Below are 10,000 nucleotides of genomic sequence, written 5' to 3'. Positions count from 1 at the left end.
TCTAGAAAATCTTTATGCCACCAAGTACACCTTTATATAAATTATACAAATAATAATAATAATAATTATTATTATTATTATTATTATTATTATTATTATAATAATAATATGTAAAAGTAAAATGTAAAATAATATGTTAAATTAATTTCAATCTTTAATTTACATCAAAAGTATAGTTTTTTTATTTAATATAACGCTGGTCTTTGGGCATCGACAAGCTGCAACTGTTGGGCGCTTGATCCCCTCGAAAAAACCCTTAAAGCCCCTCAAACCTTTTTGCTCCAGGGCCGATATATCATGGCTGACCCCAGTTTCCTAACATCACCAGGACATGCGAAGAATTTTACTGAGCTGGAATGTACGTGACACGTAAAAAGCCATGGATATGAAATATCTATATCTAATATATATTTATATCATCAAGGAAAGAGGCTTTTATTGTCATTTCTACTATACACAGTGATACACAGTAAACAAAATGTATTTTTATACCTACATTTATATCTATATCTATATTTATACCTATATTTATATTTATATCTATACATATATCTATATATATTATTTTATTTATTAATTTATTATCTGATTATTTATTTAGTTAGGTTGAGATATCCGTGTGATTAAAGTGTCTCCTCTGCTCTGATTGGCTCCTGCTCTGATTGCTATGTGAAGGTAAATGACAGGGACAGGGGTCACTCACGGTCCGTTCTCCACTTTGATGGAGCGAATCTTCCGGAAGTCTCGGTCTAGGATGTTCTGACACTCCATGGTGAAGTGACAGTACTTTCCCTGGAAGTGTTCCTCCTCGAACACTGTGATGCTCCACTGACTCTGCCCCCTCTGCTCCATCTGCTGCTCCGGGTTCATGTCCGCAGATCTGTGTGTGTGTGTGTGTGTGTGTGGGTACGGGTGTGTGAGTGTGTAATCACCGTGCCGCCGCTCTGCCCCGGGGAGTTTATATACCTCCCTGACCCCCCGCTGAAGCCCTGGGGCGAGAGGAGCTGACCTGCACAGTCAGCACACACACACTCAAAACCCGCATTAACACACAATCAACACACAACACGATGAGCTTCAGAGACACAATCACACTCACGGAGTCAGCACAACCTGGACAAAACAGTGTGTGTGTGTGTGTGCGTGTGTGTGTGTGTGTGTGTGTGTGTGTGTGTGTGTGTGTGTGTGTGTGTGTGTGTGTGAGTGATGAATGCAATAACACTCAGGTCTGACTGCACTTATTCACAAATATAGTAGAATTTTGTAGTACAGTGTGTGTGTGTGTGTGTGTGTGTGTGTGTGTGTGTGTGTGTGTGTGTGTGTGTGTGTGTGTGTGTGTGTGTGTGTGTGTGTGTGTGTGTGTGTTCACTGTGCAGCTTTAAATGTCATTGTGTTAGTGTGTTTGATGATAAATGTGTTTTACTTTGTTTTTTTCTGTTATGTACAGATATGTAATATTATTATATCTGCATTGTACAAGTGTGTGTCATTTATAAAGATTGATATTAGGGTTAGGGTTGATATTAGGGTTAATGATAGGGTTGATAATAAGGTTGATATTAATGTTAATGTTAGGGTTGATATTATAGTTGATATAATGATTTGTTCGATATTAGGGTTAATGTTAGGTTAGGGTTAGGGTTAGTGTTAGGGTTAGGGTAAATGGTATGGTTGATGTTAGTTTAGATATCAGGGTTAATGTTAGGTTAGGGTTAGGGTTAGTGTTAGGGTTAGGGTAAATGGTATGGTTGATGTTAGTTTAGATATCAGGGTTAATGTTAGGTTAGGGTTAGGGTTAGTGTTAGGGTTAGGGTAAATGGTATGGTTGATGTTAGTTTAGATATCAGGGTTGATGTTAGGGTAAATGGTATGGTTGATGTTAGGTTTGATATTAGGGTTGATGTTACAGTTAATGTTAGGTCAATGTTAGGGTTGATGTTGAGTTGATATTAGAGTTGATATTAGGGTTAATGTTAGGTTTGATATTGGGGTTAAAGTTATGCTTGATGTTATGGTTGATAATATTAGGGTTGATGTTAGGGTTAATGTTAGGGTTAATGTTAGGTTAATGTTAGGGTTGATGTTAGGGTTGATGTTATGGTTAATGTTAGGGTTGATGTTATGGTTGATGTTAGGGTTAATGTTAGGATTAATGTTAGGATTAATGTTAGGGTTGATGTTAGGGTTGATGTTAGGGGTGATATTAGGGGTGATATTAGGGGTGATATTAGGGTTAATGTTAGGGTTGATGTTAGGGTTAATGTTAGGGTTGATGTTAGGGTTAATGTTAGGGTTGATATTATGGTTAATGTTAGGGTTGATGTTAGGGTTAATGTTAGGGTTGATGTTATGGTTGATTTTAGGGTTAATGTTAGGATTAATGTTAGGATTAATGTTAGGGTTGATGTTAGGGTTAATGTTAGGATTAATGTTAGGGTTGATGTTAGGGTTAATGTTAGGGTTGATGTTAGGGTTGATGTTAGGGTTGATGTTAGGGTTAATGTTAGGGTTGATGTTAGGGTTTAAGTTAGGATTAATGTTATGGTTGATGTTAGGGTTAATGTTAGGGTTGATGTTAGGGTTGATGTTAGGGTTAATGTTAGGGTTAATGTTAGGATTAATGTTAGGGTTGATGTTAGGGTTAATGTTAGGATTAATGTTAGGGTTGATGTTAGGGTTAATGTTAGGGTTGATGTTAGGGTTAATGTTAGGGTTAATGTTAGGGTTGATGTTAGGATTAATGTTAGGGTTAATGTTAGGATTAATGTTAGGGTTGATGTTAGGGTTAATGTTAGGGTTGATGTTAGGGTTGATGTTAGGGTTGATGTTAGGGTTAATGTTAGGGTTGATGTTAGGGTTAATGTTAGGGTTAATGTTAGGGTTAATGTTAGGGTTGATGTTAGGGTTAATGTTAGGGTTGATGTTAGGGTTGATGTTAGGGTTGATGTTAGGGTTAATGTTAGGGTTAATGTTAGGGTTGATGTTAGGGTTGATGTTAGGGTTGATGTTAGGGTTAATGTTAGGGTTAATGTTAGGGTTAATGTTAGGGTTAATGTTAGGGTTGATGTTAGGGTTAATGTTAGGGTTGATGTTAGGGTTAATGTTAGGGTTGATGTTAGGGTTGATGTTAGGGTTGATGTTAGGGTTAATGTTAGGGTTAATGTTAGGGTTGATGTTAGGGTTAATGTTAGGGTTGATGTTAGGGTTGATGTTAGGGTTGATGTTAGGGTTAATGTTAGGGTTAATGTTAGGGTTGATGTTAGGGTTGATGTTAGGGTTGATGTTAGGGTTAATGTTAGGGTTAATGTTAGGGTTAATGTTAGGGTTAATGTTAGGGTTGATGTTAGGGTTAATGTTAGGGTTGATGTTAGGGTTAATGTTAGGGTTAATGTTAGGGTTGATGTTAGGGTTAATGTTAGGGTTGATGTTAGGGTTGATGTTAGGGTTAATGTTAGGGTTAATGTTAGGGTTGATGTTAGGGTTGATGTTAGGGTTGATGTTAGGGTTAATGTTAGGGTTGATGTTAGGGTTGATGTTAGGGTTGATGTTAGGGTTAATGTTAGGGTTAATGTTAGGGTTAATGTTAGGGTTAATGTTAGGGTTGATGTTAGGGTTAATGTTAGGGTTGATGTTAGGGTTAATGTTAGGGTTAATGTTAGGGTTGATGTTAGGGTTAATGTTAGGGTTGATGTTAGGGTTAATGTTAGGGTTAATGTTAGGGTTGATGTAAGGGGTTATGTTATGGTTAATGTTAGGGTTGATGTTAGGGTTGATTTTAGGGTTAATGTTAGGGTTTATGCTGGGGTTAATGGTATAGTTTATATTAGCTTTGATTATTGGGTTCATGTTAGGGTTAATTTTATGGTTAATGTTAGGGTTGATGTTAGGTTTGTTATTAGGGTTGATATTAGGGTTAATGTTAGGTTTGATATTGGGGTTAAAGTTATGGTTGATGTTAGGGTTGATAATATTAGGGTTGATAATATTAGGGTTGATAATATTAGGGTTGATATTAGGGTTGATGTTTATTTTGATATAAGGGTTAATGTTGGGGTTAATGTTAGGTTTGATGTTATGGTTCATGTATTTTAAATTTAAGGGTTAATGTTAGGTTAATGTTAGGGTTAATGTTATGGTTGATGTTAGGTTTGATATTAGGGTTGATGTTAGGGTTGATGTTAGGGTTAATGTTATGGTTGATGTTAGGTTTGATATTAGGGTTAATGTTAGGGTTGATGTTAGGGTTAATGTTATGGTTGATGTTAGGTTTGATATTAGGGTTGATGTTAGGGTTGATGTTAGGGTTAATGTTATGGTTGATGTTAGGTTTGATATTAGGGTTAATGTTAGGGTTGATGTTAAAGTTGATATTAGGGTTAATGTTAGGGTTGATGTTAAAGTTGATATTAGGGTTAATGTTAGGGTTGATGTTAAAGTTGATATTAGGGTTAATGTTAGGGTTGATGTTAGAGTTGATATTAGGGTTAATGTTGGGTTAATGTTATGGTGGATGTTTGGGTTGATGTTATTCTTAATGTTATGGTTGATATTAGGGTTGATATTCGAGTTCATGATAGGTTTGATATTAGGGTTAATGTCCAGGTTAATGTTATGGTTGATGTTAAGGTTAATATTAGCGTTAATGTTAGGGTTGATATGGTTGATGTTAGGGTTGATGTTAGGGTTAATGTTAGGGTTGATGTTAGGGATGATGTTAGGGTTAATGTTAGTGTTTATGCTGGGGTTAATGTTATAGTTTATATTAGCTTTGATTATAGGGTTTATGTTAGAGTTAATGTTATGGTTAATGTTAATATAATTTTATGGTTAATGTTAGCATTGATGTTAGGTTTGTTATTAGGGTTGATGTTAGGGTTAATGTTAGAGTTGATATTAGGGTTAATGTTATGGTTGATGTTAGGTTTAATGTTAGGTTTGATATTAGGCTTAATGTTAGGTTTGATATTGGGGTTAATGTTATGGTTAATGTCACGGTTAGTGTTAGGATTATTGTTAGGATTGATGTTATGGTTGATATTAAGGTTGATCATCATTACTGTACCCCGCAACATTTTATATCTGCTATAACTGGACATTCGGTGGCACCCAGATGAGGATGAATTTCCCTCTTGAGTCTGGTTCCTCTCAAGGTTTCTTCCTTTTGCCATCTCGTAAATTTTTCCTTGCCACAGTTGCCACCGGCTTGTTCATCAGGGACAAACTTACTTATAAAGAACATCTTCACTTTTAATCACCTCATTATCTGTGTAAAGAGATGTCTGCTCTGAGACAATGTTCATTGTTAAAAGCGCTATACAAATAAACATGAATTGAATTAAATTGAATGTTAGGGTTTATGTTAGGGTTAATGTTAGGGTTGATGTTAGGGTTAATGCAAGGGTTGATATCAGGGTTAATGTTAGGGTTGATGTCAGGATTGATGTTAGGGTTGATGTTAGGGTTAATGTTAGGGTTGATGTTAGGGTTAATGCAAGGGTTGATATCAGGGTTAATGTTAGGGTTGATGTTAGGTTTGATGTTAGGTTTAATGTTAGGGTTGATGTTAAGGTTAGGGTTAGGGTTGATGTTAGGGTTAATGTTAGGGGTGATATTAGGTTTGATATTAGGGTTAGGATTGATGTTAGGTTTGATGTTAGGGCTAATCTTAGGGTTGATATTAGGGTTGATGTTAGGTTTAATGTTAGGGTTGATGTTAAGGTTAGGGTTAGGGTTGATGTTAGGGTTAATGTTAGGGGTGATATTTAGTTTGATATTAGGGTTAGGATTGATGTTAGGTTTGATGTTATGGCTAATCTTAGGGTTGATATTAGGGTTGATGTTAGGGTTGATTCATTCATTTTCTCCCGCTTATCCATAATTCGGGTCACAGGGGCAGCAGTCTAAGCAGGCCCCCGCCTTTGACTGCTGCCCAATCATCACAGCACCGTCCCTTACGGTCCCTCCTGCAGGTGGTGAGCCCACGGGAAGGCGGCCCCACGTCACTCCGACGTCACGGACCTTAATATTTCCCTCGTAAGGGACCCCCGGAAAATAGAGGGTTAAGGGCCTTGCTCAAGGGCCCAAGATTGGCAGCTTGGTGATACCGGGGCTTGAACCCCAGACCTTCCGAACGGCAACCCAGCGCCTTAACCGCTGGAGCCACCACTCCCCCGTTGAGGGTTGATGTTAGGGTTAATGTTAGGGTTGATGTTAGGGTTGATGTAAGGGGTTATATTAGGGTTTGATGTTAGGTTTGATGTTAGGGTTGATGTTAGGGTTAATGTTAGGGTCAATGCAAGGGTCGATATGAGGGTTAATGTTAGGGTTGATGTTAGGGTTGATGTTAGGGTCGATGTTAGGGTTGATATTAGGATTGATGTTAGGGTTAATGTTAGGGTTGATGTTAGGGTTAATGTTAGGTTTGATGTTAGGGTTGATGTTAGGGTTAATGTTAGGGTCAATGCAAGGGTCGATATGAGGGTTAATGTTAGGGTTGATGTTAGGGTTGATGTTAGGGTCGATGTTAGGGTTGATATTAGGGTTGATATTAGGGTTAATGTTAGGATTGATGTTAGGGTTAATGTTAGGGTTGATGTTAGGGTTAATGTTAAGTTTGATGTTAGGGTTGATGTTAGGGTTAATGTTAGGGTTAATGTTAGGGTTGAGGTTAGGGTTAATGTTTGGGTTGAGGTTAGGGTTAATGTTTGGGTTAATGTTAGGGTTGATGTTAGTGTTGATGTTAGGGTTGATGTTAGGGTTAATGTTAGGTTTGATGTTAGGGTTGATGTTAGGGTTAATGTTAGGGTTGATGTTAGGGTTAATGTTAGGGTTGATGTTAGGGTTAATGTTAGGGTTGATGTTAGGTTTGATGTTAGTGTTAATGTTAGGGGTAATGTTAGGGTTGATGTTAGGGTTGATGTTAGGCTTGATGTTAATGTTGATATTAGGGTTGATGTTAGGGTTAATGTTAGGGTTAATGTTGGGGGTTATATTAGGGTTGATGTTAGGGTTAATGTTAGGGTTGAGGTTAGGGTTGATGTTAGGGTTGATGTTGGGGTTAGGGTTGATAATAGGGTTGATAGGGTTGATGTTAGGGTTGATGTTAGGGTTGATGTTAATGTTGATATTAGGGTTGATGTTAGGGTTAATGTTAGGGGTTATATTAGGGTTAATGTTAGGGTTATTGTTAGGGTTGATGGTAGGGTTGATGTTAGGGTTGATGTTAGGATTAATGTTAGGGTTGATGTTAGGTTTGATGTTCGGGTTAATGTTAGGGTTTATATTAGGGTTGATATTAGGGTTGATGTAATGTTTGATGTTAGGGTTAATGTTAGGTTTGATGTTAGGGTTGATGTTAGGGTTGATGTTAGGTTTGATGTTAGGGCTAATGTTAGGGTTGATGTTAGGGTTGATGTTAGGGTTAATGTTAGGGTTGATGTTAGGGTTGATGTTAGGGTTGAGGTTAGGGTTAATGTTTGGGTTGATGTTAGGGTTGATGTTAGGTTTGATGTTAGGGCTAATGTTAGGGTTGATGTTAGGGTTGATGTTAGGGTTAATGTTAGGGTTAATGTTAGGGTTAATGTTAGGGTTGAGGTTATGGTTAATGTTTGGGTTGAGGTTAGGGTTAATGTTTGGGTTAATGTTAGGGTTGATGTTAGTGTTGATGTTAGGGTTGATGTTAGGGTTAATGTTAGGTTTGATGTTAGGGTTGATGTTAGGATTAATGTTAGGGTTGATGTTAGGGTTAATGTTAGGGTTGATGTTAGGATTAATGTTAGGGTTGATGTTAGGTTTGATGTTAGTGTTAATGTTAGGGGTAATGTTAGGGTTGATGTTAGGGTTGATGTTAGGCTTGATGTTAATGTTGATATTAGGGTTGATGTTAGGGTTAATGTTAGGGTTAATGTTGGGGGTTATATTAGGGTTGATGTTAGGGTTAATGTTAGGGTTGAGGTTAGGGTTGATGTTAGGGTTGATGTTAGGGTTGATGTTAATGTTGATATTAGGGTTGATGTTAGGGTTAATGTTAGGGGTTATATTAGGGTTAATGTTAGGGTTATTGTTAGGGTTGATGGTAGGGTTGATGTTAGGGTTGATGTTAAGATTAATGTTAGGGTTGATGTTAGGTTTGATGTTAGGGTTAATGTTAGGGTTTATATTAGGGTTGATATTAGGGTTGATGTAAGGTTTGATGTTAGGGTTAATGTTAGGTTTGATGTTAGGGTTGATGTTAGGGTTGATGTTAGGTTTGATGTTAGGGCTAATGTTAGGGTTGATGTTAGGGTTGATGTTAGGGTTGATGTTAAGGTTGATGTTAAGGTTGATGTTAGGGTTGAGGTTAGGGTTAATGTTTGGGTTGATGTTAGGGTTGATGTTAGGTTTGATGTTAGGGCTAATGTTAGGGTTGATGTTAGGGTTGATGTTAGGGTTAATGTTAGGGTTAATGTTAGGGTTGAGGTTATGGTTAATGTTTGGGTTGAGGTTAGGGTTAATGTTTGGGTTAATGTTAGGGTTGATGTTAGTGTTGATGTTAGGGTTGATGTTAGGGTTAATGTTAGGTTTTATGTTAGGGTTGATGTTAGGATTAATGTTAGGGTTGATGTTAGGGTTAATGTTAGGGTTGATGTTAGGTTTGATGTTAGTGTTAATGTTAGGGGTAATGTTAGGGTTGATGTTAGGGTTGATGTTAGGCTTGATGTTAATGTTGATATTAGGGTTGATGTTAGGGTTAATGTTAGGGTTAATGTTGGGGGTTATATTAGGGTTGATGTTAGGGTTAATGTTAGGGTTGAGGTTAGGGTTGATGTTAGGGTTGATGTTAGGGTTAGGGTTGATAATAGGGTTGATAGGGTTGATGTTAGGGTTGATGTTAGGGTTGATGTTAATGTTGATATTAGGGTTGATGTTAGGGTTAATGTTAGGGGTTATATTAGGGTTAATGTTAGGGTTATTGTTAGGGTTGATGGTAGGGTTGATGTTAGGGTTGATGTTAGGATTAATGTTAGGGTTGATGTTAGGTTTGATGTTAGGGTTAATGTTAGGGTTTATATTAGGGTTGATATTAGGGTTGATGTAAGGTTTGATGTTAGGGTTAATGTTAGGGTTTATATTAGGGTTGATGTTAGGGTTAATGTTAGGTTTGATGTTAGGGTTGATGTTAGGGTTGATGTTAGGTTTTATGTTAGGGCTAATGTTAGGGTTGATGTTAGGGTTGATGTTAGGGTTAATGTTAGGGTTGATGTTTGGGTTGATGTTAGGGTTGAGGTTAGGGTTAATGTTTGGGTTGATGTTAGGGTTGATGTTAGGTTTGATGTTAGGGCTAATGTTAGGGTTGATGTTAGGGTTGATGTTAGGGTTAATGTTAGGGTTAATGTTAGGGTTGCTGTTAGGGTTGATGTTAGGTTTGATGTTAGGGTTGATGTTAGGGTTAATGTTAGGGTTAATATTAGGGTTGATGTTAGGGTTAATGTTAGGGTTGCTATTAGGGTTGATGTTAGGTTTGATGTTAGGGTTGATGTTAGGGTTAATGTTAGGGTTAATATTAGGGTTGATGTTAGGGTTAATGTTAGGGTTGATGTTGGGGTTGATGTTAGGTTTGATGTTAGGGTTGAGGTTAGGGTTAATGTTTGGGTTGATGTTAGGGTTGATGTTAGGGTGGATGTTAGGGTGGATGTTAGGTTTGATGTTAGGGTTGATGTTAGGGTTAATGTTAGGGTTAATGTTAGGGTTGATGTTAGGGTTGATGTTAGGGTTAATGTTAGGTTTGATGTTAGGGTTGATGTTAGGGTTAATGTTAGGGTTGAGGTTAGGGTTAATGTTAGGGTTGAGGTTAGGGGGTAATGTTTGGGTTATGTTAGGGTTGATGTTAGGGTAGATGTTAGGGTTGATGTTAGCGTTGATGTTAGGGTTAATGTTAGGGTTAATGTTAGGTTTGATGTTAGGGTTGATGTTAGTGTTAATGTTAGGGTTGATGTTGATGTTAGGGTTGATGTTAGGGTTA

At 37.3% G+C, this 10,000-nt stretch overlaps 1 protein-coding gene across 1 annotated transcript in view; it reads right to left on the bottom strand.

Moving 5' to 3' along the window:
• The window catches only part of cryba2b (crystallin, beta A2b), a 4,516-nt gene extending 3,586 nt beyond the window's left edge, over positions 1–930 (bottom strand). Inside the window, exon 1 of the mRNA XM_083536144.1 lies at positions 704–930. Within this exon, the coding sequence (XP_083392270.1) occupies positions 704–870 (167 nt within the window). The 5' untranslated portion in view covers positions 871–930. The remainder of the gene's footprint in view (positions 1–703) is intronic.
• Between the last annotated feature and the right edge of the window lie 9,070 nt (positions 931–10,000).

The sequence above is a fragment of the Silurus aristotelis genome (genome assembly GCF_946808225.1).
Source record: "Silurus aristotelis genome assembly, chromosome: 3".
Lineage (NCBI taxonomy): Eukaryota > Metazoa > Chordata > Actinopteri > Siluriformes > Siluridae > Silurus > Silurus aristotelis.
Note: the sequence above shows the minus strand (reverse complement) of the source record. Positions and strands in the feature narration are given on the sequence as shown.